This window comes from Peromyscus maniculatus, chromosome 21, assembly GCF_049852395.1.
Source record: "Peromyscus maniculatus bairdii isolate BWxNUB_F1_BW_parent chromosome 21, HU_Pman_BW_mat_3.1, whole genome shotgun sequence".
Lineage (NCBI taxonomy): Eukaryota > Metazoa > Chordata > Mammalia > Rodentia > Cricetidae > Peromyscus > Peromyscus maniculatus.
In genome coordinates, this window is record NC_134872.1 from 9,254,084 (window position 1) to 9,270,225 (window position 16,142).

Genomic DNA, 16,142 nt, shown 5'->3' on the forward strand with positions numbered 1-16,142 from the left:
GGGAGGGGTCAAGCCCACCCTTTCCCCAGAAGCCCACTTCCACAGTAAGGCCATTGACCCATGTAGGAGGACAGAGCTCACATGGCCTTGCCACCTCCTGCAGGCCCCACATGCCGTATTCTCACACATGGACTCGGGGGGATGAATTCAAACCACAGAGGATGAGTTTGTCCTGGTAACATTAGCCCAGAAAGGTGCTGGGGATGGTGAGCATCACCATGCCCACCTCAGGGCCCTGTCGCGTAACTCTTACTGACTCTGTTTCCCAGCTACGTCCTAGACTGACTGCCATTTTCTCCCCTACTTCCTTCCTGGGCTCAGCTGTCCCACAGCCCGAGCATCACTTTCCACCTTCCTTGGCTTGAGACCAGAAACACTAATGAAACAGAAAGCGTTCAGAGTGCATCAGGTAAGAGCCGTGCAGCATGGGCATGGAGGCACTCCGGGCTGCTTCCTAGGATCAGGACTTCCTCGACCAGCCCCACCTGCACACTGAGCATGTGTCTGTGGGATTGTCTGTAGCACCCACAATCCTTAAAAGGACCCCCTCCAGGCAACTGCCCCAGGACTGGCGGCCTCAGTCTTGGCTAACATGGATGTCACTTATCTTCATCACAGACACACGCAATGCTGTTCGTGATGCTACCTTGACTTTTAAGGGGATGGAATTTAGAGCACACACTGTAGCTCTGTTCATGAGATTGTCACTGATTGAAGCCAGCCTGATCTACCCTGAGAGTTCTGGGCCGACCAGGGCTACTTAGTGAGACCCTGTCTCAACAAAATGTAATAAAACAACAACAAAAATCCACAAAACCCACCAAGGTCAAGTCAGATCAACTTTAAAAATCAAGAACACTTTACTCGCATTATGTAATTGGGTGGGTTGGTGATCTTCCTTGTGGACAGGCCAATTCAAGGGAAGTGGCAGAAGTCACTTGTTGTCACACTTCCAGCATTGCCTTCCATGGGCTCCCAAATTGGCTGTGGGAGAGGGCGGGCATCCCCTGACTCTGAGTCACAGGCCAATGACCTCAGTGCAGTGGGAGACATTGCATCTACCATCTGGGTTCTTGGTATTGGGTAACATTAACTCTAAGAAATGATGTCCAGAGAGAGAGAGAGGAAACCATTGCAGACAGCAACACTCAATGGGTGAGAGGCAACTCGGCCCTGGGTGACAGGTCCCATTCCTTTTCCGGCAGACAGGGCCTGTGTGCTTGAGTGTCCGAAAATCATGTATGGTACAGGGAATGGAGCTAGCCGTCAAAGACCTACAAATAATGGTGACGTGTTTAAATGGAAAAGCTGGGTAAGGTGGGTGCAAAGAGTGCTTCAGAGAGAATAGAGTTGGAAAAAAAAAAAACACTGGGTGCTCATTCTGGAAGCACAAATGGATGTCTGGAGCGAGGTGGTGCAGACCGTCTTCCTGGCCAACTTACACAGCAGAACACATGACATTTTGCGAGACGTAAGATGACCCCCAACCATAAAATGATTTTCATTGCTGCTTCCTCAACTGTAATTCTGCTAGTGCTACGAATCGTAGTGTAAACATCTGATATGCAGGATATCTGATAGGCGACCCCTGTGAAAGGGTGGGTCGGCTCCCACAGGGGTCACAACCCACAGGTTGAGAACCGCTGGTTTAGAGCGTGTGTGTTAAAACTGCCTGCCATGTTCACAATGCACTGTCCAAGTGAGAGTGTGACAACAGGTCACAGGGGGATTTCAGCCTGTGGCTCCGGAGTTGTGAACTAGGTCTTGTTTGCCTCAGAACTGCCCTGGAGTAACCTCGGTCCTTCCTGCCGGTACAGAGGCACCTCCATTGGGCAATGCCCACACACACGTGACTGCCTCAGGCTCATTTTAAAACTGTTCTCCACGAAGCAGAAAAACAGAAGCGGAAACCTCGTGGGTGCCTTGGGGTTTGCTTTGCCTGTCTGCAGAAGTGAAACGTGGAATCCTGTCCCGCCTAAAAGGGAGGGTCTCCTTCCCTGGGTGACTTGCGGAGTTCTAGAATGGGTAGCAGAGATGATTTGTCACAGTGTCGCGTAGCGAGAGGTAACTAAGCCTAAGGCAAAATGATTTTTAGTAAAAGAAAAAAAAATTAAATGTTTCCCTGACCGCTAACTAGATGTGGTCAGGGAATGCATAAATTGTGGGTCCCCATTTAGGCAGCAAAGAATCATGGGGATTTTAACTGCAATGCAAAGATCTATGACTTCTGTAAGTCAGTCAACAAATACAGTGAGAGGTGCCCAGGAAGAAAGCAGGGACCGATATCAGTGGCCCAGTGAGAACCAACTGAAGAAAACGAGGAGAAAAGGGGCCCCTGAGGACTTGATCTGTGGGGTGAGGACCTTTGTGCTTGGTGTGGTATGGATGGGTCTAATCAAGTTAGACGTCTAGGGGTCCCTGCCACAGGGGTGTTGGTATCTGTAGGGAGCTGGCAAAGCAGCGATGCTGGTGTGACCTTTTGGATTGTTCCTTCCCTGGAAGGTCCCAGAAACAGGTCCAGTGCCCTTCCAGAGAAGTCTTCAGGGACAGCCATTGCGTCCAGCCTTCTCATCAACCCCTAGCCAGTTAAGGAGGGGTCCAATGAGTGTGTCCCTGTGCTATGGCCTTCTTAGCAGTTGGGTAGTGTAGCTTTCAATACTGACCCAGAGCGCACCTAGTCAGGTCCTGGCTAGCCTGGAACCTTCCTTCCCTGTCTTCCAGCAGCTCCCTTACCGTGTCCCGATACCCCATGTGATGTCTATACCCCCCAGACTGGGGGTGAGCCTCCCCTCAGTGTCCTGTGACTTTTCAGATGTTGAACTTTTATGTCTGAGGTGATTTCGGTTCATATTGAAGGTTTAAGAAAGAGCAGTGAAACCAGCCAGCCAGCCTCTGCCCGAGTTTCTTCAACAGTAACTTCTTGCACAGTTATCATAATGTCACAATCAGGATATTGTCATTGACAACAGCCTAGAGATGGAACACATTACCCTAAAAGGATTCCTTCTGTCACTCTGTTATAGCCACGTCGACTCCCCCTCTACCTCCATTTCCTTCTTAAGCCCAGTCCCCACCCAACATGGCCCATCTGTCTCACACCTTCATTTCAAGAATGTTACAGCATGTACTCTTGGGACCTGCTTTTTCCCAGTGAAGTCTCTGGAGATTGATTCCGTCTGTGTCTGTTTCCAGAGTTCTCGCTGCATAGTATTCTTTGCCCCTAGTGAACCAAAGCCTAACTTTTCGGTATGAGCTGGGCTGTTTCCAATGTCTGGTTATCACAAAGAAATCTGCTTTAAGTATAGGTGTCCAGGGCTTTGTGCAGACAGGACTTTCCGCGTCTCTGTAGTGTAGGACTGGGTTAGATGGTAATTGTATGAGCTTTTTAAGAGACCATCAGGCTTTTCTGGAGTGGCTGCACTGTGCACATCTCCAGCAATGCCTGAGTGACGGGGTTTTCACATCCTAACACCTGGGGTTGTTGCCCTTGGAATCCCAGTGTTTTTTTATTTCAGCATTTGGATAGGTGAGGACTATTATCTCATTGTGTTTTGATGTGCGTTTCTGGAGTGGTTAATGCAGTTGGACTTCTAGCCTCATTAGTATCTGGCAACCTTCCACAAAATGCTGGTACATTTTGCTTACTTTATAATCTAAGTGACAATTTACCTCCAGCCTTCGAGGATTCTTTATTCTCAGCCCCAGCCCTTCATGGGCTGTGAGGTGTGTAGACACTTTCCGCTGGTCTAGGACTCATCTTCTCGACTTTAACTGAGCCCTATCTCAGAATCAACAGTTTTGTTTGGATGAGCCCAGTTAGTTGGTTCATTTTGCAGATCGTTCTCTTTGTGAATTGAATTAAGCATTTTTTGTCTGGCCTCGGAACCTAATTTTTTTTTTCTCTCCTGTTTTTTTTTTCTTAAGCATTTTATGGTCTGACTTTTAAGCAGAATTTGAAGTTACTCTTACGCGAAGCCCGGGTCTGTTTTGCGAGGTTTACCCCTACACGTTGGAGTTGTGCTTATGAGCAGCGTTGTAAATGCTGTGACATTTTCACTGTCAGCATCCATGCGTTCCTTTCTAGAGCACAAAGATAGATTTTTTTTTTCCTTTTTTCCTCCTATGTTTGGCTTGTGGCTCACAACCCTGGTGAATTCCCTATGCAGACAGACACTTTATGTGAAAGTACAGATGCAATCTCTGTACCCTTTATTTCTTCTTCATGCTTTGTCACGCTGGCTGTTATCCCTAGCACTACTGAGTAAGAGTGGTAAAAGCTGGGATCGGGGTAGATAGCATCAAGACACATCGTATGGAAGTATAAAATTGTCAAAGGGTAAAGAAGAGGTGTGTTTAAACCACAGGGAAGAAGACAACTGTGAACTCATTATTGTGAAGTTTCAGTTACCCACCATTGCCTGTGTCCTGAAAACATTTATTATTCATCTTAATGACGGAGATAAGGGATATATGGTAGAAGTACTTTCATGTTCCATTCCGTATCCACACATAAATGTCATTAGTTGCTCAGAGCATACACCCTGATGGTGACTGGCTTGCTCTGCGCTAACTCTCCAGCCTGGAGAACTCTCCAGCCTGGAGGGCCCAGGGTTGACACCAGCCGACACTAACAAGACCCGGTGGTCCACAGAGGGCCCAAGCTCAGACATGCAGTGAGCTCGGAAGAGTACAGGGGTGGATAACAAGACAGACACAGACAACAGGTCTCAGAGATGGTTGACGACTGACCACAAGACCAGAATGGGAAGCTGGAGCTCCAGAAGGCCTGACTGCCTTGGTCCCCTCCCTTTAAAACCTGCAGGCTGGAGACTAGACGAGGCGGCTTTTCAGGGTGTCAGTCCACTGCTTTCCCAGGTCACTAGCTCGCTAACTAAAGCACAACTTCAAGATTCAGACTCTGTCTTTGCTCCCTGGCCTTTGTGCTGGCAGGCTGTGGGAACTGTGGTAGTCTGGCTGCATTAACCCTTTCAGGGGAAAGGGGCCACGTGGATAGTTTTCATGGCCGTGTATCACTGCAACTGTGCATTACTGGTCACTGTTGTTTATGTCTCACTGAGCCTAACTCATAAATTAAACTTTGCTCAGGATGATGGATAGGGAAAACCCGCTAGAGAGGGTACATGTTTCCAGACATTGAGGAGCTCTTGCAAAGAGTCCCCTGGGGGAGACGGGGCCACCCCCTTCACTTGTTCTCAGCTCACATTGTCCTTAGGACAAGCAAGAAGGCCACTGTATCTGGTGTGAAGATTCCTTCTGGGGACCAGGCTAGTCTCTGGAGATCTGAAGACCCCCTGGCCTTATAAATCTATGGGCCCTAGCAATGCTGGAGCCTTGGGATGCTGACTGCTCTGAGTGGAGTGTGTTCCTGGAGTTAGGTTAGAAGTCTGCCAATGTAGGTTACCAATGCTTTCTGAGCAAGGACCTTTTATAGAGGACCAGAGGTTCTAATGATGTGTGGGAAGTGGCCTCCAGGAAGTTTCCAGGGTCCATCCCTGGCATATTTGTCCCAATCTTCCTCTTAGAAGGTCATCTCATTGCCAGTCGGTACTTCCTCTTCCTTCGTTTGAAGATTCCAGTTTTTGGATCTTTCCCAGCCATCCTGAGTTCCAGGCTAATGAGAAGAATAGAAACAAGCTTTTAGTAGAGAGCAGCTTGCCTCTTCCTTTATCTGAAAAATATGTTATATGTATGTTCTCATTCCCTGAAAACACCTGTCCATCTCTGCCTTCCAGGCTCTTCCCACATGCCCTGTGCCTGCTCTTTCCTCTCCGCAGCTTACACCCCTGACCTTCCAGCTGCCTATCTGTGCTGGGGACAAAGGGATTCATCTGGATATTTGTGAGGGGTGGTAGGGAGTGGGGGTGAAGGGTGGCTGTTAGAGCTTTTGTAAGCGCACATGCAAACACCTTCCCCAGGACCAGCGCTCTGTCCAGGCTTGAGGCTTTGGAGAACAGGAGATAGCCTTCTAATCTGCCATGTCAAATACCATCATGGGCAGTGTGCAACATGCTTAGGGCACACAGCGACCAGCTTTCTTTAGCTTTGTGTTTTCCTTCAAAATATGGAGGGTGGCCAAGAGAGGAAATGTCCCCAGCACCCAAGGAAACACACAGTAGCAGGACAGGTACCAGTCCATGCTGGCCAGCATGTGTCTACACTCACACATGCCCGAAGGTGTGTGTCCACATGGATGGACAGTGTCCACACTGGCAGAGATGTGTCTATACTGCAAAGAGAGGCATGTGTCTACATTAACAGGCATGTGTCTATACTGGCAAGCAGTGTCTACACTGACAGCCACATATCCATCCTGACTAAGAGAGAGACTGGGGTATAAGCTTGATTCACACACTCTAGCCCAGGCAGAATCCTTCCCCCAAGCTGGCACTGTCTTATGGTGGGAACCTGGCTATGGATAAACATGCCTGTACCTTGAGGCTTATATCCAGGAAGGATGACCACTACAGCTGACTCAAAGGATGATGTGCATTCACAGGTTACAAGAAAACCGTATAGGGATGAGGCAGCTTGCAGGAGATAGCCCCAGAGATCAAGTCCCCAGGATGAATGCCTGGAGGGTGGACTTGTAAGGATGAGGATGCCAGGGATGAGAGACCCACATCCTCAGCTTACCTCTGGCTGAACCACATACACACACAGGACAGTCCCCACCCTAAGTTGAGATGCCCCCCAGAGTGCTGGGCTCCTGGAAGGAATCGGAGATATGTATTTGGCTTTTAAAACCTTACTGTCCCTTGAGGGTGGGATTCTGTGTGGTTCACCCATGTCTCCAGTGCTGAGAACAACTCTGGCATCCAGCACATCTGGATTTGTAGAGCCCAAGTCAGAATCTTAGTCAGGAAGAATTGCTCATATTGACACAGCTCTACAGCCAACAGAGGAAAGTGAGGCGTTGATTGACAGCTCTACAGCCAATAGAAGAAAGTGGGCCATGGGAGTTCTCTCCCATCCACCGAGAGCAGCATGCCCTGTTCCCCACAAAACCAACTCTGGCTCAGTGTTGAAAGTCACATCACCCGACTGCAAAGAAGGCTATCTATAGTCATGGGAGGCAACTCGTGTGAGCTCTCCTTGGCTGGTTGAGGGCAGAGAGCTGGTGCAATGGTTGTCCTGAGACCTTTCTGGAGGCACACTGGACCTGTTGCTGGGACTTTCCAGTAAAGGGACACTTGAAGAGGCCCAGCCAGCGTCATGCTTGACCAGCTGCCTGCAGATGCTCACAGGGAAGCCCTGTGGAGGATCCTAGGTGCCTGTCTTGATTGGACCCATATATACCACATACTAACTGTAGAGTTCTCACACCAGAGACTCAGCCCTCAGAGCCTCCTTTTCCCCCATTCTCAGCTCACTCAGCAGCTACCTGTCCAGCATGGAGAAACTCTATGTTCCTTAGTGTGAGGTTTGCAGTACAAGGTGCACACCAGACCAGTGGGAGTCCATGTGTGAAGGACAGTGAGTGACTGAAGTCAAATGGCAGAGGCGCTGTTGACCTCTGAGTACCACAGGTATCAAGGCAGTGGCCAGGGACACAGGTTTTGGCTTGTGATGACTACATGGTCATTATCATACAGGGACCATCGTGGAGCCTGGGCATGGAGATGGTGTGAGATGTAGGGACAAGTTTATTACACATAAGTGTGAAGCCTGAACTCAGGCTATGAAACCCCAACACGACACGTCTGCCACAGAGGAGAGTAAGAGCAGCAGTTCTTGGCCTTGACCTGGCCCTGGCTGGCTGGAAGTCACTCAAGGCCACCTGGCTGCTGCAGCTGCCCACACCATCATCAACCCCGATTGGGCTGTGCTAGCACGATACAGCATCCAGGTTTTAGAATGGGCTATGCTGGCCACTCTGCCTGTCTTGATCAGACCACATTGAACAGCATTTCATAGCAGGCCCAGCATTTCACAAAGGATGCTGAGAAACTGGCACACATCCAGAGGAGGAGGGGCAGGAGGCATGTCCTGCCAAGCCTTGCTGGATTACTGGGTGTGTGGACACTGAGCTGAGGAGGCACAGAGACCTGAACAGATGGCTCCTAGCTTGGTTGCCTCACTGGGGCCTGGGGTGCCAGACAGGAGCCAACCGACCACATAGCCTTGTGACTGAGAGCAATTGGTATGCTGTTCTTTAAAATAAGCTTCTTCTTGATGTTTTTGTTTGTTTTGTTTTGTTTGCTCTCACCACCCTTTTTCAGCTGAGACATTTTTACATGGTTGTGGGTATGCAATTTTATAAAATAGGTATATAAATCAAACAGTTATGGATGGTAAATGACAACTTTATTTTAAAGCAATTCGTTACATATATCATCTTACCATTTATTAAAGAGGAAAGCAAATTTGGGTACAAAGGAGAGAAATGTGCTTCTAACTTAATCCAATCCCAAGGTATACGGACTTGATACCCACATGTTGTCCTAGTCTCATTTCTGCGGCCGTGACAAAACACACTGACAAAAATCAGCAAGGAAGGCTGAGGTGTATCTCAGTGGTAGAACTCTTTGTCCGACATTCCTGAGGCCCAGATTTCAGTTCCCACTATTATAAAAACAAAACACCACTCAAAGGGCAAAGGGTCTACTTCCGCTCACAATTCCAGGTTCCAGTTTCTCATAGCAGAAAAGCCAAGGCAGCAGGAACTTAAATCAGCTGGCCCCATCACATCCACAGTCAAGAGCAGAGAGGAAAGGATACATAATGCATGAATGCTTTTAGTGCTTGGCTGGCTCTCTCTCTCTCTCTCTCTCTCTCTCTCTCTCTCTCTCTCTCTCTCTCTCTCTCTCCTATCACTTCAGGACCCAAACCTAGGGAATGGCACCTCCCACAGTGGGCAGGAAAATATTAAGAGACGTTGTTTCCCATAATTAAACCATTATGTTTCCGTGAGAGCCCACAACTTTGTATGTATGCATGGTAAAAACTCAACATTTGGTATCCTGAAATCTGAAATAAAGTGTTTCAGGCAGCTCTGGGTAGTATGATGGCCTGTGTAGTGCAAAGTTGTGTGTGTGTGTGTGTGTGTGTGTGTGTGTGTGTGTGTGTGTGTGTGTGTTGTATGTTGAGGATCAAAGATGTGGTGATGTCTGTGATGCGGCACAGGTGACTGTTGACAAACACACCTTGGGTTTACTATGTTTTTGATTTTTGAACTAACCTTTGCCGACTTCTCCATGACCTACACATTCAGCCATGCAGCTCCAGATGGAGTGGGAACCCACAGTTTAAGAAGCCTTCCTCTATGTACTACCAGCACTAACATGACATTTGCATCTTATTAGGTGTGATTGCATCATGTTAGAAGTGAGTCAGAGATGGTCCGGAGTACACAGGAGGGGATGGGTGGGTCATAAGCAAACCCTGCATCCTTGCGTATGAGGGATATGCGCTCCCACAGATTTCGGCATTGGATAGGGGTCTGGGAACCAATCTCCCAAAGACATCAAGGATGACAGTATTTAATAATGGACAGCCTTTTTACTGAAACAGGAAGTGGCTTCCTACCAGAAGTCCTCCGGGCTAATCAGGCCCGTCTATGGTCATGTCTTGGTAAAAAGTCCCATTGGGGTTGTGTCTGGACTGGACAATGCTACTCTGTGCCCCCTTCACATTGGCTGGCCTGGTACCCACACCTGTTGTTAGAAGGTCTCCAGTGAAACAAAACACCCAGGCTGTCGAGTCTTCTGTGGTACCTCGGGATTCAGTTACTTGAGTTTTCCTTCTGTATGGTGCAGGCTGGGAGGGCCCATCCAGACTGGGCACCATTGGCCATATGACTGGGTGCAGCTGGAAGGAAGGGGAACTGGAGGAAGGTGACATTCCCTGAGACAAGCCACTGCATGAATGTGGAGCTATGGAGAAAGTGAGATGTGGTGTGTGTGTGTGTGTGTGTGTGTGTGTGTGTGTGTGTGTGTGTGTACTTGTCCTTGGCCCCATCAGTCCTGAAACTGTTGTCCCTGAACAGTTCCACTACAGAAAGCAATGTACTACGCCAGTCAAAGCTGGCTTTCTATCACTTAAGATAAGTCTGTCCAACTCTACCACTCACTTATTCCCTGCTTGGGCATGAGTGGAATGCCATCAGAAAACAGTGCAATTAGATATTTGTTTGTAGCTAGAAAGCACCCATCACTTGGTTCCATCGTGGTCAAGAGGATCACTACCCATGTATACACATGTGTTCAGTGGCCTGAGACACATCAATGGGGACCTCATGCATGGATGTCTGCCCTCTCTGGCTTCCTCCTCAGGCTCCATGCTGACTCCAGCTCCTTTTCAGAAACCCAGAAAGCACTGCCTCCCATCTTCAGCTCCTGACCATCCTCTGGGCCAGGCTGCGTTGAGGCTATTTGGTGATTGAAGCCAATTGGCCTCTGTTTGTATTGAAGGTTGACTAACTGTGCATGAATCAAACGGCATAGAAATGGGGGTGTAGGGTTGAGGGGGGGGCGGGGACTTGAGAAATAAAATTTCCAGAAGAAAATTCTGAGCAGACTTCTGGAAATGAGGGGAGTAGATGCCAGGCAGAGAACAGATATCTGTGAATATATCATGTGAATAGGCATGTTGATGTCATGGTCTTTCTGCTGCACGTTGTTCCACATCTCCTCTTGTCTGTCTGGGCTGCCTCTGGAGCAGTGGTAGACACCAGGGCAGACAGCAGACCCAAGCCCCCGAAACCTTTCTCATTCCCTGGGAGGTTTGTCTTCATAACTTTTCCAGAAAGCCCTGGCTTTGTCAGCCTTCTTGACACCAGATAGGGACATCAGCCCCTCAGGCATGGAAGCCCATCCTCTTCCCTCCAAACTCAGCCACGTCCACTTTCCCTTCTAGGGAAAACCTTGACCAAGGTCAAGGATCTGATAGTGTGACACCCATTTGCCTGCCCCCTTCTAGGGGACCCGAAAGTGTCCTGGCACACCCAAATGTTGGAGCAGGTGGCTCTGTGGTGCTGGGGGTGACAGAAAATTGCTTCCACAGTAGCCTTAGCTTAGTATCTGCAGTTGGGATTAAAGAATGCCATCACAGTCATTAGGACAGGGCCCGCTTACAAATAATAGCGGGCTTCAGTAGATGCTGGGTACAAGAACATGGCTGTGGAAGACACAGGAAACACCCCTGTGGCTTATTTGGGGATGGAGTGGTGCTGATGGAGCCCTAGGTGCTACCTGTATGAAGGCCCATCCTGCTCCGTAGGGGTCACCCCACCCTGGAGCTGTGGGGTGGGCCTTGAAGCAGGCCTCTCCTTTTCTCTTGCTCCCTGGGGCTTCCACCTGGAAGACAGGTGCATACAAAGGCAAAAGAAGAGCGAGGCACCAGATTTCATCCTGTTCCTTAGCTCCTCAACCTACCCCCAGGGGTTTTCCTAAACAAGGACCCCATGGTTTGTATGGTGCCCCCACTGGCTCGCCTAGAGTTGCGCTGGCCCAGCCCCTGTGGAGGTCCCTGTACCAGGGTTGCCATGCCCAGGTGGTAGGACCCAGCTAGAGGCCTAGCAGATGGCTCCCAGTCTAGGGCATCCTCCAGCCTCTCTGCAACAGGAGCAAAACAAGAGCACGCGCACCTGTCGGCGCCCCGCCCCTTTCGCGCCGACCAATCGTGGGTCTGGGCGGGGCTGGGGCGCAGTCGGAACCCGAGCAGAGCACGGTCGTGGAGCTGGAGCAAGCGCAGCCTCGTTCCTGTAACCTCGTCCCCGCCGCCCGAAGCCTCCTCCCCGCCGCCGCCGCCGCCGCCGCTGCTGCCGCCGCCCCCGGGGCATGGCCTGTCTGATGGCCGCTTTCTCGGTCGGCACCGCCATGGTGAGTCGCACATCCTTTGCGCTCAGGGCTGGGTTTTCATCTACTAGGGAAACACAAAGCCCCGCACACTGGTGCTCACACCAGCCGCCTAGGAGCGCGTCCTCTGGGCGCTGACCCGGGGCGCCCTGAAGAGGTGCCCTGCTCCGCTCGCCTCCACCCCGGCCACCTGGAGTCTCAGGATGCTTCTGCACTGGTTTAGGGCGCCAGGAAGGTGGAGGGACCCGGAGTGGGGCGCGGGGCAGCTAGCAGCCTCACAAGTGGACAGATGGCCTTGACTCGTCCGCCTCTGAGTGAGGGGTTCGGGACGTGAGAGCGCACTGGGAAGGGACTACAGGCCCAGCCCGAGGGCAGGGAGGGTCGGATCTCCCTGGGGAGTTCTGCGGGGCAGGCGGGTGGCGGGGACTTCTTGCGCCACCCTCCGGAGTGCTGGGCATAGTGGGGGACAAAAAGAGGAGCTGTGCCCCACGAAACAGAGCCTGTTTCTCCTGCGCTCCCCAGGGACAGCTACTCTGGGGTGGGGTGGGGGGAGGTGGCAGAGTCCCAGAGGAGACAGATCCCTGCAGGGGTGAGGACAGGGTGTGGGCATTTAACTCCCCCACCCCCACCCCAGGTACCAGTTCTAGGGCAGAAACCGAGTGCTACTGAATTAATTGCTAGACAAGTGCTGTTCCCAGAGGTGGGCAAGCATCTCCTCTTACGCGGTGCCTCAATGCACCTGGAAAAAAGCGAACCTACAATAAGACCACACAGCCCACCGCCCGTCTGGTCTCACACTTGGCCCTACCGGCTCCGCCTAACACGGGGACATTGCGGATAATATCCTCTTAAGCTGATTTCAGACTGTGTGGAGTACAAACAGCAAGCCCCCCCCCCGTATTCCCACCCGAGTCGTCCCTGTCTCTGCCCACATTGCACAGTCCCTCCCCTTTATTTCATTTTTAGCATCCTGTGTTTGAAGTCAGCAAGGCTCAGTAGGATTTGACCGACAGTTACCTCTTGCCTTGAGCCCTAGAGGGAAAAAAAAAAAGCATCAGGCTTTGTGCGCATGCTCTGCTCTGACAACTGCATCCTGTGATTCCAAACAGGTTACTGTAGAACTCGAGCCCAGCCCGCCGACTCATTATGTAATGATTTTGTGTAAACCGACAGAGTGGAGCGAAGATGCACAGGAGTGGTGGTTAGCAGGGGGAGGGGGTGAGGTGGGCGGGAAGGACCACCCCCCCAAAGTGGATTCCCATCCTTGGGGTGTGCTCTGGTTCTGACACGTCAGAGTCAATGAAAACAGGAATCGCTTCTCCTCAAGATATATATATTCGCTTTTATCTAGTTGATTGCTTGGGTGACACTGAAAAATTGTCCCTTGCACACTTATCTATCAATGTGAGGATTATGCTGGCAACGGAAAATTAAGATAATTGATGATGATTGCAAATAGAGGAAGTTTGGTGGATTCTCTCTGCACGGGACATACCATCATTTAGAACTGGCTTGGGCATGTGGGTAAATGAGCCAGAATGCTGTAGGATACAGGTCTTTATGCTGATTTATAACATTATGGCTTGATACAGCCCGGACCTCTGCTGTGAGGTTACAGATATCATAATGGCTGGGCTTGATCTCCCCCACCCCCAAGGAAATCTATTGATATATTTATGAAGAGAATTTTCTTCCTGGAAATCTGGCACTTTGTGTTAATTTAAAAATGTCTATCTGCCTGTGGTCATACCACTCTGGGTCCACCGATCTTGTCTGTCAAGCAAGGCCAGCCTGGCTGGGACCTGGCTCAGAGTAGGAGGCGGCAACGGCTAGGAACACCAGGTGCTGTAGGCACAAAACGAAGACCAGATTCATTATTTTTAATGTTCTATCTTAGCTATAACGAGACCTCAAGATTTGCTTTTTAGTCTCCCCTGCCCTGGGATCCTGCCGGTGCTGGCTGAGTGAGCTACACGTCTGGAGGAAACCCTGGAGGGTGGCCAGAGCTCCAGCAGTACTAGGGTCCCTGAGATTGCAGGGACACACAAGGTGGGCATGTGTCCCCAAGAGCTTTGTGGCATTGTGAGTGGTCACTCAAGTATAACCTGCCCTTTAAGTTTAGCTCAGGGTGTGACATGTGGACACTTTTCCTGTGGGGGACTTGCTGTGATTATGGGTTAGCATGTTCTCTTCTGATGGGCTCAGGATGTCCTGAGGTGAGCATCCTCGTTGGGCAGGGAGGAAGCACAAAGAGAAGAGAGAGCGATCCTCACTCCAGTGTGCCCAGAGTAGTTCCTGTCGCCGAATGCCTCCTAGTGAAGGGGTCTCCCAGTGGGTAAGGCTTGCTGGCTGTGTATGACCTTACCCACACTACTCCGGTGTCTCCAGATGTCCAGCATCTGTGCAGCCCTCCCTCAGCACTCTACCCCAGTGCCAGGGAAGCATCCTCTTGAACAGCCCCCAGCAACGGTCCCAACAAGGACCCCCTCCGCACAAAGTCCCCAGAAATGGACTTCCTGCCTTCACCATCTGTCCTCTCAGCAAAACACATTCCATGAGGAGAGGGCACAGTGTCCAGACAGGAAGGTAGGGAAACAGCCCAGCCAGTGGAGACAGCAGGAGGGCATAGGTATTTGTTTTATTTTTAATGAGCTCAGGAGGCTGAGGCAGAGCTTGCTGTAACCTACATTGCTAGCTAGCAGCTCTCATCGGAGGATGTGTTTCCAGAGAGCTGGTCTATTTTGGAGTGACAGGCCACTGTCTCATCACATAGGTTTTCATGATTTTATTAATTGGGTGAGGCCACTGGACACCAGTGGAGGAAGGGTGGGGCCCCCGCTGTCCTTGCTGAGGGGGGGACGGGGCAGGGAGGCTGCATGAGTTCCTGTTTGCTGTGCGTTTTACTCTACAAGACAGTTCACTCGGCACCTAGGCTGTCTGCAGTGAGCGGAGCTCAAATGGCTGGGCGTGAGAAGGCCAGCTCAGACTCAGACGTCTCCGGGAGCTGGACCCCTCCTGACTGAGGGGTCCTGAGCCAGATGGGGAACCTTGATGCTTTCTTGCCTCCCCCCCACACCCCTACACCCCCGTACTGTGCAAAGGCTAAGAGCACAGGCTGCAGGCTGGAGGGGACTAAAGCATGCTGAATCTTAGTCACTGTTGTTGACAGTCGCTTGCCTAGCAAGCACACGCGCGCACGTGGTCTTATTCTCGAGCACTTCACATCCTAAGTAGCTGATTCTGGCTGCTTCTTCCTCCCTCGCTACTCAGTTTAGTCACCCAGCTTGGTCGGTCTGCTGGCTGGTGCAGTGGGCTACAGCCCCGTTACCACCTGCCGGTTAAGCTCTCCCATCCCTAGCTCTGCAGGTGATTGCTACAGTCTTCTGAGCCTGGAGCTCCAGGTTCGGGGGTCCCTCTCTGGGTCCCTGTTGATCTCCATATCTCTTTCTAAAGTTTGCCTTTCTCATCTCATCTATGCCAAGTACCTTGCTTCCTGCCTCCTCTCCCACCCAAAACCCTAACCCAGATTCTGGTTGATTCTGCTACAGGTCTAGGTCTCCATATTCCACACTCACTGTTCACAGAGGCCCCCTGCAGAGAGCATGGCATACAAAGCCCCGCCTCCATCTCATCTTGCTAATCTCAGCCTGGACTGTTTCTGCAGACAGAGACGTTGTTCTAGGCCCCCACCTCAGGGTCTGGTCTGCATCTAATACGCCTCCATGGCCTTTCCTTAATCCTGTTGTGATGGTTGTTTTCTTCCCTGGGCTCAGTCTTGAACTTGAGCTTGCTAGGGCCAGAGTCCATGTCTGTGTCTGGCTTGCTGATTGCCTTTATCTGGTGTTCAGTCTGTCAAGGGAATGGACGTGTGCATAGATAGGTTTGGAGTCCGGGGAGAAGGCCTGATGCCTGTCTGATATCTGCCACAGCCTGCGAGTGTGATGATGGCGGGGAGGGCCCTTGTTCCTTTGGGTTTCAACGGAGTAGGAATCGATCCCTTCTTGGCTTCCCTGGGGTTGGACACCTATGGTGGGGACCTGCGGAGAGGAAGAAGGAACAGCAGCTGGAACCTGAGGGGTAGAGCTCAGGGGGCTATGATGGAGAAAGGCTTGACTCCCTTAGGGTTGGAGCCAAGCTGGCAGTACCTCCCCTTCAAGGCAAGGTGGAGGGAGGGACTTGGCCTCAGCTGACTGTCTTGGGCCTGCCCCTAAAACCAGCACCTGGTGCTTCCCAGGCTCCTCCATAACCCTTGTGGTTATGAACCTGCCATGGCAGCCACAAAGGGTCTCAAGAAGGTCCCTGTGCCTGTTGGATAAGTTCTGAGTT

The 16,142-nt window shown here is 50.9% G+C and overlaps 1 protein-coding gene across 1 annotated transcript in view; it reads left to right on the plus strand.

The window, feature by feature from the left end:
* Positions 1–11,668: 11,668 nt before the first annotated feature.
* Abcg1 (ATP binding cassette subfamily G member 1) overlaps positions 11,669–16,142 on the plus strand; it is a 58,735-nt gene continuing 54,261 nt past the window's right edge. The window contains exon 1 of the mRNA XM_042265679.2: positions 11,669–11,840. Within this exon, the coding sequence (XP_042121613.1) occupies positions 11,799–11,840 (42 nt within the window). The 5' untranslated portion in view covers positions 11,669–11,798. The remainder of the gene's footprint in view (positions 11,841–16,142) is intronic.